Genomic DNA, 13,651 nt, shown 5'->3' on the forward strand with positions numbered 1-13,651 from the left:
CTGGAACCATCAGCAGCAGCTGACAACAGGGCATTTTCCTATCCATTTGCAACCAGAATATCCAGTACACTGCAAAGTACATTGAGTATTTGCCTCTTCTTTGCTCATAAAACTAAGTTTAATTGTATTCTTGTTTTGTTGGAAAGTCTGTAGCTCAGTTTTTCATATCAAGACACTTGCTTTAAACAGAAGACAAAGTTCGTGGTTGCATAGTGAAAAGTTTATTTAAAGGGAATAAGTTCCAATATACTATTACAAATCAGCCACAACACATCAAATATAAACAATACAAACCAAGCATAGAAGGAATGCAAGCACACTATAAATATAGTCTTCATATGTGCCCTTCAGCAAGAGGTTCAGTGCCACATTTTGCTAAAATATCCTCTCCTCCATTTAAAACTCATCTCTTGGGAGGCCATGAAAAGCAAACGGTTGGCACTGAGAACTCAAGTTTGAAATCACAGGACATCAAAAATATTCACTTCACATAGATAAGGACTGACAGACAACCATCACAGTTCACGAGAATATAGGTCTGAAAGAGGCATGACCAGCTACAAGATGCTCCCCACTGAAAGACTATGCTAGCAGCTTAGAGCAGCGAGTTGAGAGCAGACCGCTTCCCTCTGAGGAGGGCAGATAGTCACCAGGGCATCCTGGAGGTTGCAGGGAGACCATCTCCAGCTATTTATAATTTCCAAATGCAGCTCCTAAACTTCAGGGTCATTACTTGGCAAAGCCTCCTTAGCTCTGAGCTTAATGGTTGGCATCCAGCTTCTTGCCCAAGGGACCTGACTCACCACTCCAGATGGGCTCAATAACCCACTCCAGATAACCCTCACTGATGGATCACAAAATTCTCCCTCTGTCCCTGCCTGATAAAGGGTACATTGCTTGTGATGAAGCTTCTGAGAAAGCAACATGTAAAATCCAGAACGGAATGCAGAAAAGCCAAGGGGAGTTGGACCCACCATCCACCTGTCCTGATGTTGTGTCTTCAGCTGCAACAGCACCAGTGTTTCAGAATAAGTTGCCAGAGACTCTTTGGAGGCAAATGTGGAATAACCCCACAGAAAATTCTCCTCCTAGCAAGATGTATTTGAACTCTGCAGTTTTATGTACCTTCTAAAACTTTATTTAGTTGGTATTTACTGCAAATCAACTTATTTAGATAAATGACTTAGCACTTTGACTCCTGCTAAACTTCTGGCTTTTTTCAGAGTCTAATTAGCCAATGTATTTTACACAATTAGTTCCCAGTTTTTCATTTTACCAATTGAGATGTTCTGCTACATCTACATGACATTGTCACATCCAATATTTTCCCACGTATGAGAAAAGGAGAAAGTCTTTTCTTTCACGCTTGTAGATAAAAAAAAAATTGTTGCTTTGGTGTCTTATCCAGCCTCAATACACATAAGCACACACCACTCACAACACTGATTCAGACAATCTTTTCAGAGAAAATGAAGAATGGCCAAAAGGAATGCTCTTCTATGTCTATCTAGTGTTCCTCTGGTCCTCAGGTTTAGCATCAGCATATCAAAAGGAGTAGTCCTCTGGTGTTCCTCGATATCTGACAGCAGCATGTGATTTTAAAAGGCAAAGATCTTATGGCGCCAGGAAACTCAAACACCATTCTACTACTCATCTTACAGCAACAAGGCAGTCTAATGAACAGCTTAAATCTCCAGGAACAGCCTATAGGGGCTCTCCTTGCTTGACCTTAGAAAGTGCCTCCCCTCTACCCAAACAGGCAGAGAAACAAGAAGAAATCCCTTGGATTAATGACATCTACGGCTCTTATTTCAGACACGCTCCTTGTTCCTAAGGCACCTTGTGATAAATCCTCTGCAGAGTGGCTTTAGTAGGGGTAGTGAGACAAGAAGGAAGGGTATAAGCAGCGGGGATAAAAGTGAACTCATTTAGGGATTCATTCTCTACCCTAATTCCCCACAAGAAATTAGTAAGTCTTTCAGCAACTAGACATGTGACAAGGTTCACCTCCAACCCACCTCACCAGGTCCAGCACCACAATAACTGAACCACTGCAGGCCATAGATGAAGGTTACATGTTACAAGGAGACAAGCGCCCAGGGTAGAGCCAAAAAGAAAGGCGTGTGGCTGTCTTTTAGACTCAGTCGCATAGTAACTTGACTTTCTCCTTAGCACCTGAAGTCAGACAACTAAGCTTTTTCTTGTATGCATTTTCATCTTACCTGTTCATGTAAACAGCTCATTACCAATAATAATCTACGTAACTATTAAATAGGTCCCGGGTCCCAAGCACTAATTTGCAACTAGCCTATGTCTGACACCAATAACCTTTCACAAGAATCTATATTACCTGGCCTCCAAAGAGTTTATGAGTAAATTAAATCAGTACAAGTGGTCCCTGATTTAAGCAATTTTAACTCTCTGTCCTCAGTAAAACATATACATTTTAAACTGCTGCTTCATTACACCTAAATGGAAAAAAAAGAGAAAACAATGGAAAGCTTATGACCTTCTTTGACATAAAAAAATGCCCAGCGGATTGTTACCGTTATTATAAATAAACAATTATACAAGCTAATTTTTATACAAGTCCTGCACTACAAGGCTGTCTTATATCTCTGGCTGAACATGTAAATCTTATTTCTAGATCTAAATTATATTCAAAACAAAATGGAAAACTATTTTGTGCTTTCACAAAAGCAAGCCCAAAATGCAAAAGAAGCTTCTTCCTTGATTTAGCTTTCTGAATTTCTAGACACAGTTTACAGGGAGAAGAAATACGTTTTAAAAACCTGTCTGAACTCCTCCTTCCACAGAAACAAAGAAGGAATTTTCCTTTCTCAAGGATTAACTTCCCTCACTGAAGTGCAACTGCCTTTTTAATTAATTTTTCTTTCTAGACCCATGGTCTAGTTCCAAAGGTCTCCAATTAAAATAGTAAGTTTCCATCACTACCTCAGCCAGATAGCAGGACTGGATACAAATCCAGGAGATTACACCAAACTGAAAAAAAGGATGCATGAAGAATAAGATTACTTCTTTGAACAAACTATGGGTTCGATTCGGAATGGGAATGGCTGCTGTTAATCACTAGCCACACAGCCAAGCTATTGGATTTATGAGAAAATGAATAAAGACTATACATCCTTCCAAAGAGAAGTTGTCACTTGGATAATGAATGCTATCTGAATACCTGAGAAAATTCATACTCACATAATGTGGAAATTAAAAAAAATTTAAAAAAGAGGAATTATCCTGTACAACTGTGAAGCTTCTGTTTCCTGCAGATGAAATATTCTGTGCCTAAAAGTATCCTGTGTTCATAAGAGATACCAGATGATTCTGGGAGGCTTAAGCAGTGAAGTAACACACACCAAATGCTTTCAGTTCCACTGCAGCAGGCCTGTCTATAGGCACACTGCATTTGCAGACTGGGCACGTGCTGATTGGGATGACGTACCATATTCAATGCTGCTGTTGGGCTTAAGTCAATGGGACTAGGAGACGGGCAGAGCTCCAAACAAGTGACCTGAGCCTTATTAAAGGTTGGTCCACACTTCAGAAAGCTAGAACTGAGCAATAGGATTACCATCTAACAGTGCAACTTACCTTAACTAAAACCACTAACTAATGGCTTGAAAACTGGAACATACTATTTATGTGTCAGTGAGTGATCAAAATTGGTTGTGAGGCAGGCCTTATTAACTTCTTACAACATGACAAAATGTATTTTGAATCTTAATATGAGCAGACAGACAGAGGGAAGTAGCTACAAGTCAGCAACAGAGGGGCCACACTATAAGGGAAACAGGTTTTTTAGTGGAGATAACCCACTAGCCTGCAATAAGCTGTGCAACTGAGGATCAATAATTCTGGAATATCTAATGTATGTACAGGTCAGAGTTCCCTTCATCGTAAATAAATCCTAATTAGAAAATGGAGTGGGTGCCAAACAGTGCATCATGCATTAACCAGCAAGTGCACGCAGGGTTCTGCGGATCTCACAGCAAAGGACCAAAGGCAGTCATTGAGTGGGGCAGTGCTGACATTGTGGTCAGACTGAAGGGTCTTTTCTATTGTCTTCTGTTTAGTGTCTAGGATCTTGATAGACAAAGGATGAGGAAAAAAAAAAAAGGAGCGCGCCTTACCCAAGTTGCTCAGGCCTGATTCAAGTGCCACAGGATGGTCCTTCATCTCCTCCAAGAGAGGCTAAAGAAAGGAATAGTCCTCCTCAAGCTGCTAAATGAAAAAGCATCTTACCCTGACAGATACCAAGCCCTACTGTTCTGTCTCCCTGCAAGGTTGTCCTGTGGTTGCCCCTGCCTGAATAAGGCAGCTTTGCAGTTCACCCCCTGCTCAAGTGCGTTCTCTCTCTCTCTCTCTCAAAAAAAAAAAAAAAAAAAAAAGAGAGAAAGGCAGCTGTTTTCTCTCCATCTCAGGGCCCAAAGCACCAACAGCTCTGCTCATTACCCTGACTAACTCTGCTCCCTGCCTGCTCACCCAGAAAGCTGCTGTGCTCCAACCAGTGTTCTTTGCATTTCCACTTCTCCTGCTCCCAGCTTGGTTTGCTCCACTGTAGACTGACTGCTCTCTCTCTTACCGTTTTGACCTACTAAGTGCTCTGGAGCAGTGAATAAGTAAGCAGAGATAGTTAAAAGAAGAACTTGAATATGGAGCAAATTGCACAGCATTACAATATAGCCTTTGTAAGAAATATGCAGCCCTCCTACAAGAGTGAAATCTTTGGCTTTAACTACCCCAAAATCATTTTGTCCATCATTCCCTCTCAATAGAAGGAACGGGCCAAGTAGAGGTGCTTTAGCTGGAGGATTTAAAAACAAAACTCAGAACTCTACTAGAATCACCATGCAAACAGCCATTTTGTGTCTCTGCAAAGAGATATCAAAACGTAGATACAGCAGTATTCTTAGAAAAGAGAATGATTTCAAGTTAAAAGTATTAAAATAAACAACAGTTACAGATAAACATGATTTAAAATTCATCTCTGAAGGATTAACTTAATCCTTGTTCAACTCTGCCAGTACTTGAGCAGAAGGTCATCACTAATGCCATCACTAGCCACCAAAACATGCCAAGGAACTCCATCCTTTACCATGTGGTCAGGGTTAGGAACGGCCTTGCTGATTCTGGTTCACAGAAAGGAATGGTTAAATCACACACCTTTTGAGTTTCTAGGCACAGATGTTGTTTTCTAACAATACCTTTGCAACAGCAATAGCAGCTGACAAGCTACACTTCTCTGGGGAGCCTTTTCCTTGCTACATATGGCATATGTAGCTTTTTTTTTCCCCATACATGTCCAGCAGGCAGCAATACCAGTGAACCAACATGCTGCTACTAAGAAACATTTCCTGTATATTTATTGGTTGTACTCAACCTTTTTGTATTTATTCAGCACAGCAGTAAGTAATTTCTTCTGCTTCACATCTGGATTACAGAAGAAACTTTTGGTGGTCACTGAAGTTTTAATCATCTACATATCCCAACAATCCAATTCTTAATCTGTAGGAAAACCTTCTTATGGACTTCTAGCTGTGCACCCTCCCCCCATCCCCTGTTCAAACACATGCCATGACTGCAGTTTGGGGTCCGCCTGTTGTAGCATGGCCTAGCCGCTGCAGCACGGGCTGCCGCTGGCCAGCTGCACCCCCACCCCCAGAGTGAAGGAAGCACTGGCTGCTGGTGACATGTAGTGGTGGTAGGTGATGAGATTATCAGTGGCTAGGTGACAAGCCAGCTGTGCTTTTGGCTCATTGCAGCTGACAGCTGCCCTCTAGTGATGCAGATGCAGCAGGAGAGTCGGAAAAGTTATTCACAAAGTAGTAACAGATCAAGAATATTTTCACTTCATTTCGTACCAGCGCAACAGATCGAAACCACAACCACCTGAACCTGGCCTCTGGGCATTTACCGGCTGTGACATGAGGGCCCAGCCCGATGCCTGCACAGAGCAGACTGCCCGAAGTTTTACAGGAAGAGCAGCTGCCTGTGGACAACCAGGCAGTCGCAACTACCTTTCTCCACTGGGACAGCGAGGAAGGAGGGTGTGGGGAGAAACCAGTTAGCGTCTGAAGAGGAGCCGGCAGAATTGTGCCTTGGTTCTGTTACACAGCAGTGCCCATCAGGCGGTACCAGGGCTGGGTGGCAGCCTGCTACACTCACAATTACCTGCCTGCCGTCCCTGCCCCTTCCCGTTTCTTCAGCTAGTGTAATAGACATGAAAGAACAGAGTCTTATTGCGGAGGAGAGAGTACGAGTTATCAAATTTCAGCAGGTAGATGCCCTCGCCTGGGTACTCGTGGCTGCCTGCCTGCACCTCCCGATGGCTGTTCCTCCGATATACCGGCATGATCTCCCCGTAGCGGTTCCGCAGATAGCTTTTGGAGCCCCTTTCCACGTCACCAACAGGGGCGAGTCCTGAATGGGAGAGAGGAGACAAGTAGGCCAGAGCCAGTTAAGCCACTAGGTACTCTTTTCTAGGTAGTCCAGAAAAAGATCAACAAGACCAGAATGCAGCAGAGGCATGCAGATATACGGAAGGCTAACTATGATAGCATTACCCATAGCGTCTGCTCTGACCTTTCTGCAAACAATACCCACAAAGTCCAGCTTTTCTTATCATGACAAAGAACATGCCGAGAACCAGTTCTCTTGGGAGTACTGATGGGACAGTATCCACTTGCCTGCCAGCCTGGTCTCCTCTCCCTGGACTTACCTTTTAAACACCTCAACTGCTTTTATACACACAACAGTGGTCCAGTGATATACAGACTTGAAGAAAAAGAAAGGCGGGAAAGCTCTTAGCTCTAACCTCACTGCATTTATGTCCTCAATCCACTTCTCCAAGAGGAATCCTCATACAGGAACTTACCCCTCTTTGAGGAACCTGCAAAATTTATTTCAGACACCAACCCCCCAGCTACACTGGTCACACATACACCGAAGCCACGAAAAAGGTAACATCACTGTATGTTTCACAAGTACAAAGACACAGGTAGCAATCCTCTCAAATGCAGTCAGCAGGAGCTACAGATGTACTGGGTGGAAAAAGACCACCAAACAAAAAAAAAAAAAACCAGAAACAAAACTTCCTTGCTCCTACTCACCACCAGAAATTTCTCAGTCTGAGAGGCTAAGAAAAACAGTCAAGTTAAAATTTCAGACCCTAATCTTTTTATCAGCTAGAAGTTGAACAAGTGAATTCTGATTTTATTTCTCAATGTGTTCAATTTTAAGAACTCTCTTGGAGAAGGACAGCCATTGACATATACTGAAGCAGGAAAGGCTAAATGCTTTCTCATCACAGCCTAACCAAGAACCCAAAAGGCTGCAGAGATAACAAGTGGGCTGAGTAAACAAAGTAGATGGAAATTACAGCATCTGACAGACACTCTCAGCAGCATGGCAACAAGCACCACAAATTAACCCTTATAAGCTCCACACTAACCTTCAATTTCCTCCTCCTCCTCTTCATCCTCCTCATCACTGGATTCACTGACTTGAACAGTAATGGCAGTGCTAGTAACCGTGGTCCAGTCAAAATAGACTCCAAACCCAATGTCATAGTCATCTGTAGCAAACTCCCAGCAAATGCATTTCCCGTCAGGATGGGTTGGCACGCGGACTGTCACCACCTCGCCTCGCTTCACCACCATCCGGCCATTCTTCTCCTTTCCCATCTTGGCTTTGAATTCCTTCATCTTCTCAGTGGTCCACATGGTGGCTGGAGCCAGACGGGGAGGCTGAGCTGAGACAAGGGAAAAGATCGTGGGCTCACCTGACTTTTCACTACTGACAAACTGTCATCTGAAAACAGTGAAGCTATTTCTGATAAGGCTTTTGCATTCTGGAGCCTGATCCCAGAAGCCTTGGATGTGAAGTTTTCCCACTCACTAGCCAGGAGCACAAATTTCCAGCAGGAATTAGCAGTATATCCAGGACAGCCTCTGCTCCTCTCTAGCCAGGGCAGGCACTTAAAAAGTGGCCCCCAACAAGTGTCTTCCTTTCAGGACTCACCTTTCCTCTGCTCCCCAAGGAGGTCTGCAGTCTCCAGCTCAGCTGAAAGGATATCCACAGCACCAGTGTGATCTGACTGAATCATGACTATATCCCCTGCTCCTTGAGGTACATGGTAGTTGGCTATCCGAACGACAGCTTCCTGCACAAAGCACATAAAAAAACCATTGTCACAAAGACCATTGTGGTAAGAAAGTTCCCAGCCAGATTTAAAACAACTCATTAGTAATTCAGACATCTTTCTGAAGTCAAGTCAGACCCTGCAGAAGCTTCTATTGGTTAAAAAGAACTGGCTGGCTCCAAGACACCTCTCTGCATTATTTCCCCCACAGCACCAAAGCCATGAACTTTGAAGTCAAATGCTGCGTTAGTCTCACAAATTACACACCCCTTGGCCTGCCCAGGAGTCCCTGGGCAGGCACATCTTTGCATTTACCTCAGAGTTAATTGTGACCTCTCAACAAAGCAACAGCCTTAGAGATTTAGCTGACTACTCTTCGAAAGAATTCCCAAGACACAATCTCTCTAGGGAGAGCCTTTCAGCTCTGTGTGCATCTAGACTACAGCCACAATCAAACTGTCATTTGCTGTGTCCTAGTTAGAAGTCCATCTGGTTCACTAGGGCCAGCCCTCTCTCCTCATATATGCAAACTCACAGCTCCTGAGCAGGGTGCCACTTGCACAGGTTTTCCCTACTGTATCTGTAATGCAAACAAATTGGCAGCTCACCAAAAGAAACAAAAGACAGCAGAGTCACTTTCAGTTCCCTCTTCCATAAATCTACAAGAAGGGAATTCCCAGAAGCCCCAGACAAGAGGCAGAAGGTGAGAATAACCTTGAAGCCTTAGCTTAGGTTTAGCCTAGCAAAAACTGCAAGGAAGCAAGGACTAGCCAAAGACACAAGAAGGATTTTGCAAATCAGACCGATAACATTTACCTCCTGCTAATGTATAGAAAAAAAAAATATAACTGAATCTATGTTAATACTACTTTTGTCTTAACACAACCCTTAAAGCCTCAGTCCCATAGCCATAAGCACAGCAGTAGGGTAGAAGAACTATTGCTGCACCTCTGTCCTTGCTTTCAGACACAAGAAACACCCACCTACCTCTTTGAGGGACTGGATTTGGTCAGGCAGTTTCTCTTCTAGTTCAGCCACTTCCTGGTCCTCCAAAGCACCAGCTTCTTCCTTCAAATCCTCTGTTGCGCCCGCACTCACGAGCGACCCAATCTGTAACCTTTTGGAGGAAGAGAGCACTACAATTCAGCACTTGCACCCAGGGCACAGCCAGCAGAGGAATCACTCTGCTCTGGAACTCAAATTCAAACGGACTGAAGGGAACAAGCTTCTGTGGTCAGCACCTGCCAACTGCACAAAGAGCCCTGTGCACCCCAGTCCTGCCCTCATCTCCACGTGACTATCTTCCATGTGAGCCAGAGGGAGCAACTTCAGTGAGATACTCCGTATTTACCATCCTTTAGACGGCAGTAATTCACTGCACTCGCCCCACACCACGCTAGCTCACCGACACTGTACTAAGTGCAGAAACCAGTAGCAACTTTTCTGCTCAAGAAAGGACACCTTCTTTTATGCCAGCTACTACATGACATCTGCATATTCCATCAGAGGTCAGCTGGTCAGTGAAAGGGTTCAAAACAGTTTTGACAGCCATCCTGAAAATGCCCTCTATTTATGTGGCCCATTATGCCTCTCCTATTAGCAATCCCAAGGGGTACAGGGAGCACCCAGGTGTCTCTCTGCCATATTCAAATATGTTGCACAGACAAGCAAGCCGTAAGACATACAACGGCAGCCACAATAATAGCAAAGACGTTCAAGTACTGCACTGTGACAAGAGGAGATGGACATGTTAGAACAAAAAGAAAGGTACATAGCAGGAAAAGAATGGGCAAGAAAGGAAACAACTTTGGCATTCATTCTCTGTTGGGGGTTTTCTTCTAAATTATATTAAAAAAATGCTGCATATTGTCTATAACTGGAAAGAGTTATCATCCCAAATGAACTCAGATGGATGCCAGAAGAGTCTCCTCTGTCATACTCTCAGATACTACGTGAAACTTCCATGAGAAGCAACCTAGTCTTTCACAAGAACAGAAACAGTTGCCCTTTTGAAAAGCAAAGCCTTCTCACAGCGCTATAAAACCAATGTCAACTGCCTTGGTGTAAAGGATCAGAAACATGAGAACATGGCAGTAATGGAAAACAGGTGCATTTCCTCAAATGCCTCCTTTCAGAACTGACAAATATTCTCATTAGCAAGGAAGCAGACTATCAGTATAGTGTGGAATAGTTTAAAAAATAATTTAAAAAAACCATACACAGCTCAACTCAGACACATTCCTTGCTGCATCCATAGAGAAGACTGGAACAGGGCAAATGTGGCTTTTGTTTCCAAATCTTTAGTCCCATGGGGGTACAGATTTTATCCAGAAATAAAGCCATTTCTTACTTAAATTCTCTCAACAGTGTGATTTTCTTTCCTAGCAATGGCATGATAGACCAGAAGGTCTGTAGGAACAACTCAAATGAGCTGAATACCAGGATACACAAAATGGCAGCAGATGGACAATATAAGAAAAGAAGGGACGCTTGGAGGGGACAATTTTTTAAAGGAAGAACTCTCACAGTGATCCGTAACAATTTCTCTGGCAGCCCAGGACAAATTTGGACTTCTATGCCATCGTTTTCCAGCCCATTTGCCTTTTAGCTTAGCTGTTGCATGATCACACCTAGAAGGGCTATTTGGTCACTTGCTACCACAGGTGCACCCATCTGCTCAAAAGTCTCTCCATCAACATCGGAGCTAACAGCTTAGGCATTTTTTCCTCCAGACACCACTGAAGCTCAAGAGTCTCACTGAAAGATTAGGAAGAGCTACACAAGCTTTATAAGCAGATTGACAAAGAGAGTTCAGCTGATTCCTCCTCGCACAACCCTTTTGGACCACACCCGTCCCTTTCAAAGGAGATCTAACTTAGACAAATTTATCAGGTAACATCCACAAGTATCCAGCATCTACTTTGGCCATTTTGCTCACAGTCTATATTAATCCCTTCGAAGAAAATTAGAGGACATAATAAAGACATGGAAGAATACACGTTTGGAGTCAAGAAGGCTGATGCAGATGTCATTAGCATCAAGCCAAGATGGCATCAAACTGCTATTTTAGTAAGTAGGGTGGTTTGTTGGTTTTTTTGCTGGAATTTTTTTTTCCCCTCTTTTTCAATGAGGTTGTGGTTTATCTACTGTCTGATGTAATTAACTCATACATTTCTGAAATTGTATCCTGTACAACAAATGTATGATGGCAAATGAAACTCCACTGCATACGGTATTAGTGCTTGTAACCAGCGCAATGACTTGGTCACAAGCACCACATACCCAACAGATAACAACAAGCCAAACATCTGATAACAGGGTCGATCAGCAGCATTAATGAAGGAGTGACACAGAAAACAAAGGGTGAAGAAAAACCAAAACATTATCAAGAAAATAGTACAAGGTGTTTTCTTGCTCAGCTTTCACCAGTATTATAGACAGTGGGAACGCTTAATTATTAAAGTATCCTTCAGACAGGATAGAGAAAATTTCCCGCTGAAAGTTTATTAGCTCTTACAATGGACTACAAAACCTTGCAGGGTTCCTTCCAAGCTAAATGATTCTGTGATTTGAATAGCTGAGCCATGAACTACACTTCATCATTTCATAAGCTTTAAAACAAGCTTAAGCCTGTAAGAACAGCCCCTCCTATACTGATTCTGGTATATACTGTCCCAAAGCAGACAATTCAGTCTCCAGTCCCTTCTCTTCACCTGCACAGAATCAACTGCCATACGGAGGAGGTCACAGGGGTGAAACAGACTGTCACGCATGTGGGCCCCAATACACAAAAGGATTTTCCTACCCGCTCTGTGAAGTACTGGACTCCAAAGAATCAACCAGCTGATCTGCAGGCTCTGTCTTTTGGGCTGAGTCTTCATTTTCTAACAACAAACAGAATATACAGAAAGAAGGTGAAACAAATTTCGGTCTTTAGAATACACAGACAGGAGGAAAAACTACAGCCAGCGCTCAAATGTTGACAAGGTCACATGGCTGTGGAACGAAGAGCTGTGCCAACCAGTTTTTCGTGTTATGAGCTGTATCTAGTACCTTGCAGAACAAAGATTTTTAATTGTCTCAACCCTAGGAAAGGGAGAACAAAAACACATGCATGTTTTTGGTGCAGAACCAATCTCAGAAGCAGGGTTTGTTCAGGAATCGCCAGTCCTAGCTTTAGAAGGACAGAACAAGGCCAAATTTCATCATGTAAAACTGGGCTGACAAAGCCCTGGAAAAAGCAATCATGCAGCGGTTCCCACAGGGCACTAACGAGATGGAAATTCCTAGGTCACTGCTAAAAGGACTGTCTATAAAGATGGCTCCTGGTCTCCCCCGAGTCTCCTGAACTCTGGGAAAGCTCTGTCCCCATATAACTGTGGTACGCACTCTGCAGCCCTGCTGTCTGATTGCATTGAGGCAGTGAAGTGGGTATGGACAAGTTCCAGCCTTTGCAGCTGTCTGATGATACGCCTTACAGCCACTGGCCGTTTCGCAGAGTCAGTTTGGAGCTGGGAGGCACCTCCAGCCCACGGGCATACAGCAGCGGGCCCCCAGCCCACGGCAGAGACCCCATGGCAGGGGTGGTCCAGCTCCCGGCTAGACGGGGACTCTTTCACCGGGGAAAGCACCCTGTCTCTAATAAACCTCCATCAATCCTCGCTCCTTCCACTGCACAGAAGAAACACGGGGAACTGTTGCTGTAGTTTCAGGCGCTCGAGCGGCAGGCGAGCCGAGCACCCCAGGGCGCAGCGGTGGTGGGGGTCCCCCCTAAGCGCAGGTGCCAGCTGCAGAAGAAGGGTACGCCTAGACACCACAGCCTGCCCTTTTCCCCCAGCAGCCAACCCACCCGGTACAGCACGCGTTAGCCAGGGACTAATTCCCGATGCCGCTCTTCGCGAGGGGTACCGTATTTTCACCGAAGCAAACTGCCACCGTGGAAATCGGGCTTCTCCGGGAGAAACGAGAAAACCCACCACGGAAAGGAAACTCACGGCATTCTCCCCGGCCGTAAGGCCAACGCTAAAATACGCGCCCCCGGGCCCGCCGCCTCACCGCCGGCAGTCCCTCAGGCACCGCCCGGCAGCCCGCGGGCAGCCCGCCCCGCCGCCGGGGGTACTCCTCCTCTGGGATACCGGCCCGGCTGCAAGCGCTCGCCGCCGCCGGGAGGGAAGCGCGCAGGCGGGGAGCCGCTCCAGCTACCCCCCGCGGCCAGCCCGGCTGCCCCCTCCCCTGCCGAGCCCGTACCTGAGGGGACCTGCGGCGCGGGGCCGCCGCGGCCGCCCGGCGCCTCGGCGGCCGGGGGCTCGAAGCGGGAGCCGGCGATGGCCGGCACGTCCGACATGGGCAGGACCGGGCGGGCGGGCGGCGCGCGCGGAGCCGGACGCGGCAGCCCACCGCGGCGGAAAGAGCCGAGCGGGGCCGAAGCGCTGCGGCCGCCGGCGGCGGAAACACCCGAGCGGAGGGGCGGCAAGAGCCGAGCGGGTGCGCGTG

At 45.4% G+C, this 13,651-nt stretch overlaps 1 protein-coding gene across 1 annotated transcript; it reads right to left on the reverse strand.

The window, feature by feature from the left end:
* Positions 1-202: 202 nt before the first annotated feature.
* TMED8 (transmembrane p24 trafficking protein family member 8) lies at positions 203-13,517 on the reverse strand. Its single transcript, XM_076345181.1, has 6 exons — positions 13,406-13,517; positions 11,964-12,042; positions 9,146-9,275; positions 8,038-8,179; positions 7,469-7,768; positions 203-6,438 (listed from the first exon to the last, which is right to left on the reverse strand). The coding sequence occupies exons 1-6, from the start codon at positions 13,500-13,502 to the stop codon at positions 6,221-6,223; spliced, it is 966 nt and encodes a 321-aa protein (XP_076201296.1). The 5' UTR covers positions 13,503-13,517; the 3' UTR covers positions 203-6,220.
* Positions 13,518-13,651: the final 134 nt, after the last annotated feature.

This window comes from Aptenodytes patagonicus, chromosome 7 (genome assembly GCF_965638725.1).
Source record: "Aptenodytes patagonicus chromosome 7, bAptPat1.pri.cur, whole genome shotgun sequence".
Lineage (NCBI taxonomy): Eukaryota > Metazoa > Chordata > Aves > Sphenisciformes > Spheniscidae > Aptenodytes > Aptenodytes patagonicus.

Coding starts and splice junctions, on each gene's coding strand:
- TMED8 (XM_076345181.1), bottom strand. CDS start 13,502: ATGTCGGACGTGCCGGCCATCGCCGGCTCCCGCTTCGAGCCCCCGGCC. Junction 7,769..8,037: donor CCTTGGGGAGCAGAGGAAAG/GTGAGTCCTGAA, acceptor CCCTTGTCTCAG/CTCAGCCTCCCCGTCTGGCT. Junction 6,439..7,468: donor GGAGGAGGAGGAAATTGAAG/GTTAGTGTGGAG, acceptor TCTCCCATTCAG/GACTCGCCCCTGTTGGTGAC.